We start from the raw sequence: 12,957 nt of genomic DNA on the forward strand, positions 1-12,957 counted from the left end.
AGGGTGGGCATTTCAGACTAAAGAAACAAAACATGCAATGCCTCTCAGGTAGGAAATAATTTTGCCTGTTCCAAGGAGTTCAAACACCAGTGTGGCTGGAGCACAGTAAGCAAAGGGAGGAATGGCAGGAATGAGTTAGGGAAGAGCCAGAGCTGGCAGGGCAAAGGTGGATATTTGAATTTTAATCTAAGTGCTAAAGTGAACACAGTCATTAGGAGAGTCTAAGGAAGGGAGTGACATGATTCCATTTATTTTCAAAAGATTTTTCTTGCTGTTGTGTGAAAAATGGATGGGACTAGGGCCACAAGAATGCAAAGACCACAGTTGCTGGAATTGACTTCATTTCAGAACAAATGATCCAATTTCTCTTGCCATTCGGTCCAGGGCACATTATCTTCTAAGAGACAGTTGCTATTAAAGGTATCATGTTTTTCATCCTTGTTTCCATAAAGCAAAACCCAGAGCATAAAGTTTCTTGAAATCCCATGAATTCTGAGATAGGCATTATTAATATGCCCATTTTATAAGGAATAAACTGAGGTTTAGAGAACTGAGTAATTTGCTTAAGTCATCCACCTGGCAAAAACCTATTCCTTTACGATTTTGATGGAGGGGCCTTCAACATTTGAAGAAAATGCTGTAGTTATACTTAACTTCTACTCTATAGAAAACAGCTACTATATTCTATCATGGAACTAGGAGAGAAAGTTTGGGAAAAACAGGACATATGCTGATGAATGCAAGGCCACCATTCAAAGGGGTAAAAACAGAAAAAAAACAACTTTTTTCTTTTTTTTGAGATAGGGTCTTGCTGTCATCAGGCTGGAGTGCAGTGGCACAGTGACAGCTCACTGCAGCCTTGAATTCCTGGGCAATCCTCCCTACATCAGCCTCCCTAGTAGCTGAGACTATAGATGCATGCCACCATTCCAGGCTAATTTTTTATTTTATTTTATTTTTTGAGACGGAGTCTCGCTCTGTCGCCCAGGCTGGAGTGCAGTGGCGCGACCTCAGCTCACTGTAAGCTCCGCCTCCCGGGTTCACGCCATTCTCCTGCCTCAGCCTCCCAAGTAGCTGGGACTACAGGTGCCCGCTGCCACGCCCGGCTATTTTTTTTTGTATTTTTTTAGTAGAGACGGGGTTTCACCGTGTTAGCCAGGATGGTCTTGATCTCCTGACCTCGTGATCTGCCCACCTCAGCCTCCCAAAGTGCTGGGTCTTGATATGTTGCCCAGGATGGTCTCGAATTCCTGGGCTCAAGCAATCCTCCTGCCTCGGCCTCCCAAAGTGCTGGGATTACAGGTGTGAATCACTGCACCCTGCCCAAATAATTCTTCAGTTGTGAAAAATATTCAATTTTAGCCATGAATACAAATGAATTTTTTTTATCATTATAGTCTATAAAAAAGTCAGTATCTTTTTTTCATTTAGTGGTGACAAATATACTGAGATAATAAGGGAAACTACAGCCTAATAAATAAACTGCTCTTGTTCTTTCAGTGATTTTTAGGATTAAATCTGTTCATCAATATCACCAAACTGAGTAGAAAGCATCCATCTACAAATTCCTTAATCAATCTAAAAATTTCTTATTCTAAGTAAGCAGAAATAAAAGTAATTATGAATCTATAGTTAGAATAGCCTAATCTTGAGATTTACCCTATCATCCCCACCAGTTCAGTGCAGGCAGGTTAAAAACCAGGAACTACATATGGATTCCTAACAACACAAATCATCCTTATACCTTGATTCCATCGTCCCTTTACCAACCAAAGGAATGAAAAAGAACAGAAATGACGGCATCAGATCTTAGATAGGAGTCTCTATCCTTATCAACAAAACTACATATATATGTCTATAAATGGACATACATAAATATATACACACACACATATATGAGATTGCAAATAGCAGAGGCTTAGATTCAGATAATTCCTGCCAATGTCTCATCAGCAGTTCCTTAAATACAGGATCCCTACACTAGAGCCACTGGCCCTATTGATGACCACGTCAGTTAAAAACGTAGTCTACAGAAGCCTAGGAGAGATCCTTCAGGGTCTCAGAAGACAGAAACAAGAGCACTTTTCCAATACCACCACTGCTTCAACAAAGCAAAAGTCAATAGAAACTCCCTTTCCTACCTCGAAAGCTCTATTTGGCACCAAATTTCTGGAGCAAGAGCACACTTACACGCTAGGACCTGAAGGTTGCCATCTGCTCTACTCTGTACAAATGGGCCATCTCCTGGCAAGACTGTAATGATGCCTGATGTGATGAATAAAACTTAGGCATTGCTCCCAGGCTAAAGTAACAAAAGAGACGCGATGGAGGGGCTCAGACGGAGCTTTACATAAGGTAAAACAGTGGGGTTTCTGTCTCTCAGGTATATAATTTCATACCGATTCTAGGCAAGATATTTCCTCTTATTCCCTAGGATGAGGTTAAAGATATACCAAGGGGCCAAGCACAGTGGCTCACGCCTGTAACCCCAGCACTTTGGGAGGCCAAGGCGGGCAGATTACCTGAGGTCAGGAGTTCAGAAACCCCATCTTTACCAAAAATACAAAAATTAGCAGGGAATGGTGGTGGGCGCCTGTAATCCCAGCTACTTGAGAGGTTGAGGCAGGAGAATAGCTTGAACCCAGGAGGCTGGTCTCATGAGGTTGCAGTGAGCCAAGGCTGTGCCATTGCACTCCAGCCTGGGCAACAAAAACGAAACTCTGTCTCGAAAAAAAAAAAAAAAAAGACATACCAGGGAACTATCCACAGGAGAGAAAAGTTTGTACACACAGCAGGGATTTACACACTGTTCTAAGTCATAAGCTCATTTTCCTTTGCCAGCAAAGGTCCTAGGACTATCAACTTGGAACAGAAGTCTTGTTGAGTATGTGCTAATAGTGCATTGGAGCATTTCTTTTAGAAAGCACTCCACTACTCCTAGTTTGCACCTGTTCTCCCTGTGGATATATATGGGCTAGATCACCTTTGCTGGGAGAGAACACAAGTTCCCCTAATGTCTCAAGGAGACTAATAGAGAACAAACTCAGATTTACCTATGCAGCACTCTCATGTCCAATAACCTCTTCTGGCTCCCACTGAACTGAATAGCTTTCAGCTAAACTAGTAATCACATCACACAGAAATGCCAATTGAAATACAATACTAGTTAGGTAGTTATTATAGTCAATATGCAGGGGACCAAAATAAGATACTTCTAGAGCCAAAAAATATGATTATAAATGGAATAGAAATTTAGGACAGAAATATATAAAACACATTAACAAAAAAGAGAGTGGTATTCATTTTGTATTTACCAAATATTTACTAAATTATCTACTGCATTCTAGGTACCCTACTAGATAATTAAAAATACAGACAGATGCAGTCTAAGCCCTCAGGGAACAGACAATCCAGTAAAGAAGAACAACAATGAAGAAGTAAATTACAACTATGATTATGAAAGAAAAACTAGAATGCTTTAAGAGCATGTATCTAGGGAACATAATCTAGTTTTTGTTTCTGTTTTTGGTGGGGGTAGGAGAGCAAAGTATGCTATAAGGCTAAATAAAGGAAAGCTAAAAAAGTAAAAATATGTTACATGCACATTCTTGTGAGAAAATAAATACATAAAAATAAAAAAGCAAAAATGTCTATGTCTCCAGCACCAGCCAGACATAATTTTTAAATCTAGCTGACCCTCTTGTAAAGTATATCCCTACTGTGAAAAGATACATCAGATCCCAGAAAACTGATTATAATCTGCACTCCACATAATAAACCTTCCTACCTAAAAAGGATGTACTAATTATCTAAGACCAGTATATAATTCACTCTGTAGCTGCAGTTCATATTATATAAATGAATAAATAGACATTCTGGTCTGTAAATCAAGATTTTGTGAGACTGGTTAGTGAGCTAGTCTTTGGGGGACTGAGCATGTCTAGGTGATAAGAATGGGTGCTAAAACTGAGCTTCTGGAAAAATAAGGTTGGACTGTGTTTCATCAATGATCAGTCAGCCAGCCCATCTCTATTACATTTCTCTGCTCTCTATAATTTCAATAAACATGATATCAGGAAGTGCTAGGGAATGGCTTAAAAATTTGCTAAGAAACTAATCTGGGCCAGGCACAGTGGCTCATGTCTGTAATCCCAGCACTTTGGAAGGCTGAGGCAGGCGGATCATGAGGTCAGATCAAGACCATCCTGGCTAACATGGTGAAACCCCATCTCTACTAAAAATACAAAAGTTTAGCCAGGCGTGGTGGCACATGCCTGTAATCCCAGCTACTCGGAAGGCTGAGGCAGGAGAATCACTGGAACCCAGGAGGCGGAGGTTGCAGTGAGCCGAGATCGCGCCACTGCACTCCAGCCTGGGCAAAAGAGCAAGACTCTGTCTCAAAAAGAAAAAAAAGAAGAAAAGAATCTGAGCACAGTGCAAACTCATAATTAATTGTTAAAGGGATGAATGAACAATAAACTTAAGAGACTTACTGTTCCCTCTAAATCAAGTGCTGAGTTTCAAAGGAGGCAGAGACTAGGGCCAATGAAACAGCCAAGTTTTTCAAAGAAGCACATATGTGTGTGTAAAAACACATATACATACCTGCACTCAAAGCAATACCAGTGCCACGGTGGCAGATGGACATCGCCATGGGAAGAGACCAACTGTAAAGAAACACACAAAGACAATTTTAAAAAGGAAAAGATGACACCATAGTAGAGAGTCTATCTTGGCAAAAATATAAACTAATTCTGAAATAGGCACTTTTTTTCTTTTTTTTTTTTTTGAGACAGAGTCTTGCTCTGTTGCCCAGGCTGGCAATGGCATGATCTCAGCTCACTGCAACCTCCACTTCCCGGGTTCAAGCAATTCTCCTGAATAGGTAATATTTTCTAAAAAAAAACAAAACAAAACAAAAAATCACCAGCTTTTGCATTCCTGTCTTTTCACTTTTTTTTTTTTTTTTACCCCCCCGGAACAGAGTCTTGCTCTGTCACCCAGGCTGGAGTGCCATGCCAGTCTCAGCTCACTGCAACCTCTGCCTCCCGGGTTCATGAGATTCTCCTGCCTCAGCCTCCTGAGTAGCTGGGATTACAGGTGCCTGCCACCAGGTCCGCCTAATTTTTGTATTTTTAGTAAAGGGGTTTCATCACCTTAGCCAGGCTGGTCTTGATCTGATCTCATGATCCGCCCGCCTCAGCCTCCCAAAGTACTGGAATTACAGGTGTGAGCCACTGCGCCCAGCCGTGTTTCCACTTTTTACTTTAAAAATACAAACCTGGGCCAGGCGCGGTGCCTCACGCCTATAATCCCAGCACTTTGGGAGGCAAAGGCAGGTGGATCACCTGAGGTCAGGAGTTCGCAATCAGCCTGACCAACATGGAGAAACCCCGTCTCTACTGAAAATACAAAATTAGCCGGATGTGGTGGCACATGCCTGTAATCTCAGTTACTCGGGTGGCTGAGGCAGGAAAATTGCTTGAACCCAGGAGGTGGAGGTTGCGGTGAGCCAAGATCGCGCCATTGCACTCCAGTCTGGGCAACAAGAGTGAAACTCTGTCTCAAAAAAAAAAACCTGTATCAGGATTAGGTTACAAAAATAAATTAAAGAATAAAGAAAACTGATTTATGGAGAAGGATCCCTACCTTTACCAGACTGCATCACTGATAGGGCTGAGAAAAAAAAAATGATTATAACTCAAAACTCCTTTCACAAGGAGAAACATGGGTCAAAGACACTCATTGAAGTTGGAGCTGGCATGGTGGCTCACACCTGTAATCCTAGTACTTTGGGAGGCCAAGGCGGGGGCCATTGAGTTCAGGAGTTCAAGATCAACCTAGGCAACATAACGAGACCCCATCTTTACCAAAAAAAATTAGCTGGGTGTGGTGGCAGAGGCCTGTGGTCCCAGCTACTTGGGAGACTGAAGTGAGAGGGTCGCTTGAGGCCAGGAACTCCAGACTACAGTGAGCTATGACTGTGCCACTGTACTCCAGCCCGGGTTGGGGAGAGAGAGACAGAGACCATGCCTCTAAATAAATAAATACAGTTGATACAATTAGAAAGTAATCACTATAGGCCGGGCGCGGTGGCTCACGCCTGTAATCCCAGCACTTTAAGAGGCTGAGGCGGGTGGATCATGAGGTCAGGTGTTCGAGACCAGGCTGGCCAACACGGTGAAACCCCGTCTCTACTAAAAATACAAAAATTTAGCCAGGCGTGGTGGTGCATGCCTGTAATCCCAGCTACTTGGGAGGCTGAGGCAGGAGAATGACTTGAATCCGGGGGGCGGAGTTGGCGTAAATGGAGATCACGCCACTGCACTCCAGTCTGGGCGACAGAGGGTGACTCCATCTCAAAAAAAAGAAAAAGAAAGAAAGCAATCACTGTAATACAACCTGGGTCCCTCTATTTCCCCAGGTATAACACTGATGGAAGAAAACCTGAGTTTCATTTATCCACAGTTTCATATAATACATGGTCATCCTTGAATCCTCCCTTATTATATGCCCCAAAATATCCAAACTGAACATACCACTTATTTCCTAATAAGTTACCTATCCCAAATTTTTATATCCAATCTTCTGGATTTAGTATATATTTCTTAATCCACAGTATTTCTGAAATACTTTTCGTCATCAAACCCCTTTTTAAATTATGAATCATCAACTTTCCATTGAAGGACAACCAACATTGTTATTCTAGACCTAGTTCTCATGCTCAAGAGAGAACTGGTGGGTAAAATGGAAAGAACAAGAGTCTCTGAAGAAAGCTAACGCTCATCTTGGAATGTTAGCTTAGACAAAGAATACTAAGCATAATCAAACCGTATCTTCAACACTTTGAAGAGAAATAAGGAGGTTAAAAAGATCTCAAAAGAAAATTCTGCCTACATAATGAAAATGGTCATAGTAAGTAAGAAAGGAGTATTCCCAAATAAATTAAAAATATTAATACTAACTAGATACCACTCTGATCAACTCAGATTTAACAAGAGAAATATAAAAGGTGGAAGAAGAGCCACATACCACTGTGATCAACTCAGATTTAACAAGAGAAATATAAAAGGTGGAAGAACAGCCACATAACCAAGGACAGAGAACGATGGCATAATTTGGTAAGAAGAATCAGGAGACCGAAACCCAGAACAAGCTGAGGCTTGCAACAATTTCAAGGACAACAAAAAAGAGGTTTTAAAATTGTATTCTGACACAGTCAGCCTCCTAACTGGGATGAACAATTTTATGCTAATTGATGACAAGAGTGTGAAACAGATTGCACAACTATTTTACTTGTCAAAGAGAATAATTATCAGCATGAAAAAGACAGAACAAATATTGATCTGAAAGACTTGAAACCCTAAAGAGGTGAGGACATTGGAAGATTCCAAACACACTTGGGGCTGTGGGACCAGATGAATCAAATCCCACGACTGAAAGAGCTAATAGAAGAAACATATGCACTGTTCCAGAAATCTTTCAGAAATACTGATATACAAAATGGGAGTGATGTAATATGAAACTGCTGAATTCAAATGTTACCCTATTTTTCAAAAACGGTTAAAACCATAGCCTGGCTAGCCCAGTAATGACAAGGTAAAAATATTGTTTTCTAAAAACAACCATAACATTATTTCCAGTCCCCCAGGATCTTCCAGAATCTTGTCATTTCTCATCAAGCAAGTATTTAGCCTCTACCCTTGAACCTGGGCAGGACTTGATGACTGACTGCCTCAAAAGATAGAATGCTGCAGAAGTAATGCTGCATGACTTACGAATTCTCCTTCCTTCCTCATGCTGTGTGGAAACCCAAAGCAGCCTACACAGACATGTGAAAAGACCTATGTGGAGAGAAAATAAGGGCCCCATCCAAGAGCCAGAATCAACTCCAAGACATGTGAGTGACTGGATCTTCAGATTAATTCAGGCCCTAGCCTTTGTGTTTTCCAGCTGAGGCCTCAGGCATCATGGAGCAAAGACAAGTCTTCTTCACTAGGCCCTGTTTGAACATTAGGTAAAAGTCTAGTATAGAAAATCAAGATGTGGGCAGGCACAGTGGCTCACGCCTGTAATCCTAGCACTTTAGGGGGCTGAGGTGGGCAGACTGCTTGAGCTCAGGAGTTTGAGACCAGGCTGGGCAAGATGGCAAAAAAAAAAAAAAAACCCATTTCTACAAAAAATACAAACATTAGCCAGACATGGTGGCGTGTGTCTACAGTCTCAGCTACTTGGGGGACTGAGGAAGGAGGATTGCCTGAGCCCGGGAGGTCGAGGCTGCAGCAAGCCGTGATCACGCCACTGCACTCCAGCCTGAGTAACAGAGGGAGACTCTGCCTCAAAAGCAAAACAAACAATAAAAAAATACCTCCAGAAAGTAAAAACATTTCTCCAACAGCCCAGACTGCCAATGGCCAATAAGTACACGAAAAGATGTTTAACATCACTAACCATTTACTTCCAGGCCTCTTTCAAAAAACCCAAAAAATGGGTAATAGAAAATATGACTTCAGGTATCTCAGATATCTTTCCCTGACATGCCACTCTGGATATAGCCCCGTGTTCCCTGCTGCTTTTTTCCCCCCAAGTATGTCTGGAGTTACATAACCAGAAAAGCAAATAAGGTAGTGAAAGACTCACCTCACCAACCTACAACCGTTCTTTATATGACCTGCGAAAAAAGGCCAGGGCTTTAAATACAGATTCAGAATAATTTGGGATGCTCTTTTCTCTTTTTCATTATAATTCTTCCCCAAAACTTTTTTTTTTTTTTGAAATGGAGCCTTGCTCTGTTGCCAGGCTACAGTGCAGTGGCGCAATCTTGGCTCACTGCAACCTCCGCCTCCCGGGTTCAAGCGATTCTCCTGCCTCAGACTCCTGAGTAGCTGGCACTACAAGCACGTGCCACCACGGCCAGCTAATTTTTGTATTTTTAGTAGAGACAGGGTTTCACCTGAGATCAGGATGATCTCGATCTCTTGACCTCGTGATCCACCCACCTTGGCATCTCAAAGTGCTGGGATTACAGGCATGAGCCACCGCACCGGGCCTCCTAAAACTTTTATCTCTTAAAAAAGAAAGTTTCGCGATTGAGAAGCAAGAAATAAGATCACTTATTAGCCTCCTTCTGTTTTAGTGGCATGTCCAGTTTCCACAAACAGGATTATTCCTGGAATCTGGCTTGGAAAAAAACTGAAGGGTTATGGTATTTGTGGAGGTGGTTAAAAAATGGCCAGCCTCACTGGCAGGAACCCAAGAGAGTAGCAGAGCTCAAGATGCTTTGCTGGGTTAGCCTAAAAAAACAAAAAGCAGATTTACAGGGACTTATCTTCAAAGACATCAGCAAAAACTGTTATCAATGCCACTTCTGAAGATGAGATAAACAGAGATGTATGTATATATGTATACATGTATGTATGATGTATGTATATACTTATACACACACACGTATGTATGTATATATGTATACATGTATGTATGATGTATGTATATACTTATACACACACACGTATGTATGTGACAGAGATTGCATACATATATATGCTACCTCTATCCACAGACCGGGCCTAGAAGCAATGACATCCTAGTAGCAATGAGCACATCTAGCACCCAGATACTGATTTCACAGGAGTCATTTTGAAGAACTCCTATTGGCCAGGTCTGAGACAATTTGAACACCAAAATAAATAATAACAAAGTATAATCCTTTGGGGAAATTAATGCTTGATCCATATTATCCTTGAGTCCATACTGATAAAAAAAGCAAGCTTAACCCTATCAAAACAAATAAATCTAGAAAATATTAGTATAATATATAAAATTAGCAACATTACATTTGGCAACTATCACAGTAATAAATGATTTAGGCAAGTACCTCCAACAGATACTGGTGAGTAAATATCTGATGAGAAAGAATATTTAGAGTTTCAAAGTATCTCCCGCCAAAATATGTATTAATTAATAAATACAACATCCTTATTCAGTAACTTTACAGTAGAGAAATCTAGCAGACACATCTTAAACAGTGACAAAAGTTAACATCACCAGTAATGGGATAAATCATCAGCACATGCCTCCTGATACAATGTACTGACAGAAGTATAGCATTACCGCAGGGGTATTCCTGCCAAAAATGCATAAATCATAAAACACCAAACAAACCCAAATTAAGGAACATTCTAAAAATGTCAAGGTCATAACAAATAAGGAAAGACTAAAAATCTCTCCCATACTGCAGGAAAAAGAGACATGACAACTAAATGTAATATATAATTCTAGGTTCAATCTTAGGCCTATAAATGACATTAATGGGACAAGTGGCAAAATTTGAATGGGACCTACGGTTTAGATAGTAACATTGTGATGGTTGTACTTTGGAGATTGTCTTGCAATTGAGGAAATGCACAGCCAAGTATTAAGAAGTTGTAGTAGGCAGAATAATAGTCTCCTTAAAGATGTTCATGTTCTAATCTCTAGAACCTATGAATATGTTACCTTTTACGGCAAAGGGGAATTAAGGTTGCAGATGAAATTAAGGTTGCTAATAAGACAACCTTAAGATAAAGAGGGGGTTCTGGGATTACGGCTCACACCCGTAATCCCAGAACTTTGGGAGGCCGAAGTGGGAGGACAGCTTGAGCCCAGGAGTTCAAAGCCAGCCTGAGCAACATGGCCAAACTCCATTTCTAGAAAATATTTAAAAATTAGTCAGGCATGGTGGTGCATGCCTATAGTCCCAGGTACTTGGGAGGCTGAGCTGGGAGGATCACTTAAGCCTGGGAGGTCAAGGCTGCAGTAAGCCATGATCATGCCCCACAAGTTTTATTAAAAACTTGTAGAAAACTTGTGCCATTTCAGCCTGGGCAACACAGCGAGACCCTGTCTCAAAAACAAAACAACATAGACTATCCTAGATTATTAGGATGGGCCCAGTGTAATCATAAAGGTCTTTAACAGCAGAAGAGAGAAATGAGAAAAAAGAAAAGCAGAAGAGGCTCACAGAAGAAAGGAGTCAAAGAAGAAATGAGATGACGGAAGCAGGGTCAGCATGATGTGACTGAAGAACTCAATGTAGCATTGCTGGTTCTGAAGATGGAGGAAGGAGGGCAGAAGCCAAGGAATTCAGATAGCCTCTAGAAGCTAGGAAAGGCAAGGACATGGATTCTTCCCTAGGGCCTCCAGAAGGAAACAGAGCCCTGCCAACACCTTGATTTTAGCCCAGGGAGATCTTGTCAAACTTCTGACCCACAGAACTATAAGGTAATAAATTTGTGTTGTTTTAAGTCACAACGTTTACAGTAATTTGTTATGGCAGCAAATAGAAAATTAGTATAGATTGTGGTGACTAGAAGAGGAGTGCAGCTGTAACGAATACCCAAAAACGTGGAAGTGCCTTTGAAATTGGGCAGTGGGAAGGGACTAAAAGAATTTTTAGGACCATGATTTTTAAAAAGCCCAGATTGCCTTGAACAGATTTTAGTAGAAATATGGATGTTGTGCTGGTGAGGATGTGGAGAAACTAGAACCCTTATACACTGCTAGTGTGAATGTAAAATGGTGCAGCCACTTTGGAAAACAGTCTGGTAGTTCCGCAAAATGTTAAACATAGGCCGGATGCCGTGGCTCATGCCTGTAATCCCAGCACTTTGGGAGGCTGAGGCAGGTGGATCATGAGGTCAAGAGATCAAGACCATCCTGACCGACATGGTGAAACCCCGTCTCTACTAAAAATACAAAAATTAGTTGGGCACGGTGGCGCATGCCTGTAGTCCCAGCTACTTGGGGGCTGAGGCAGGAATATCGCTTGAACCTGGGAGGTGAAGGTTGCAATGAGCTGAGACTGCGCCACTGCACTCCAGCCTGGCGACAGAGCGAGACTCCGTCTTTAAAAAAAAAAAAAAAAAAAAAGTTAAACATAGAGTTACCATATGATGCAATAATTCTACTCCTAGGTATATACCCAAGAGAAATGAAACATCTGTGCACACAAAAACTTGTACACAAATAAATGGTCATAGCAGCATCATTTCTAATAGCCAAAAAGTGGAAACAGCTCAAACGTCCATCAATTTATAAATGGGAAAATAAAACACTGTATGTACATACAATGAAATATTATTCAGCCATAAAAAGGAAGGAAGCACTGATATACGCTAAAACATGGATGAACGCTGAAAACATTATGGTAAGTAAAAGAAGTCAGTCACAAAGGACCACATATTTTATGATTACATTTAAATGAAATGTTCAGAATAGGTAAGTTTATAAGATGGAAAGTAAATAACTGATTGTCTAGAGCTGGGAGGGACAAACGATTGGTGGTGATGGCTAAGAAATGTAGTGTTTCTTTCTGGAGTGATGAAAACATTCTAAAATTGGCTGGGCATGGTGGCTCATGCCTATAATCCCAGCACTTTGGGAGGCCAAGGCAGGCAGATCACCTGAGGTCAGGAGTTCAAGACCAGCCTGGCCAACACAGTGAAACCCCCGTCTCTACTAAAAACACAAAAATTAGTCAGGCATGGTGATGCACATCTGTAATCCCAGCTACTTGGGAGGCTGAGGCAGGAGATCACTTGAACACAGAAGGCAGAGGTTGCAGTAAACCGAGATCATGCCACTGTACTCCAGCCTGGGTGACAGAGCGAGACTCCATCTCAAAAAAAAAAAAAAGGAAAGAAAAAGAAAATATTCTAAAATTGTGGTGATGGCTGAACAACTCTGCATTTAACAAAAGCCACTAAACTGTATGCTTTCAATGTGTGAACCGTATGGTATACAAATTGTATTTCAAAAAGGAAAATATGAATGTTAATTCAGCTAGTAAAGGCTCAGGAGGAAATTAGGAACATGTTATTGAAAACTTGTGGAAAGGGGATCCTTGTTACATAGGGCAGAAAGTTTAGCAGAATTATGTCCCACGATAATGTGGAAAGCAGAATCTACTGAAGTGGCAAC

General features: G+C 41.2%; 1 protein-coding gene across 5 annotated transcripts in view; it reads right to left on the reverse strand.

Moving 5' to 3' along the window:
• SDHC (succinate dehydrogenase complex subunit C) overlaps window positions 1-12,957 on the reverse strand; it is a 50,733-nt gene that overhangs the window by 17,951 nt on the left and 19,825 nt on the right. For all 5 annotated transcript variants that reach the window (XM_009436134.3, XM_016930986.2, XM_001174000.5 and 2 more), the window contains one exon: window positions 4,606-4,667. In XM_009436134.3, the coding sequence (XP_009434409.2) occupies window positions 4,606-4,667 (62 nt within the window). The remainder of the gene's footprint in view (window positions 1-4,605; window positions 4,668-12,957) is intronic.

This window comes from Pan troglodytes, chromosome 1 (assembly GCF_028858775.2).
Source record: "Pan troglodytes isolate AG18354 chromosome 1, NHGRI_mPanTro3-v2.0_pri, whole genome shotgun sequence".
Lineage (NCBI taxonomy): Eukaryota > Metazoa > Chordata > Mammalia > Primates > Hominidae > Pan > Pan troglodytes.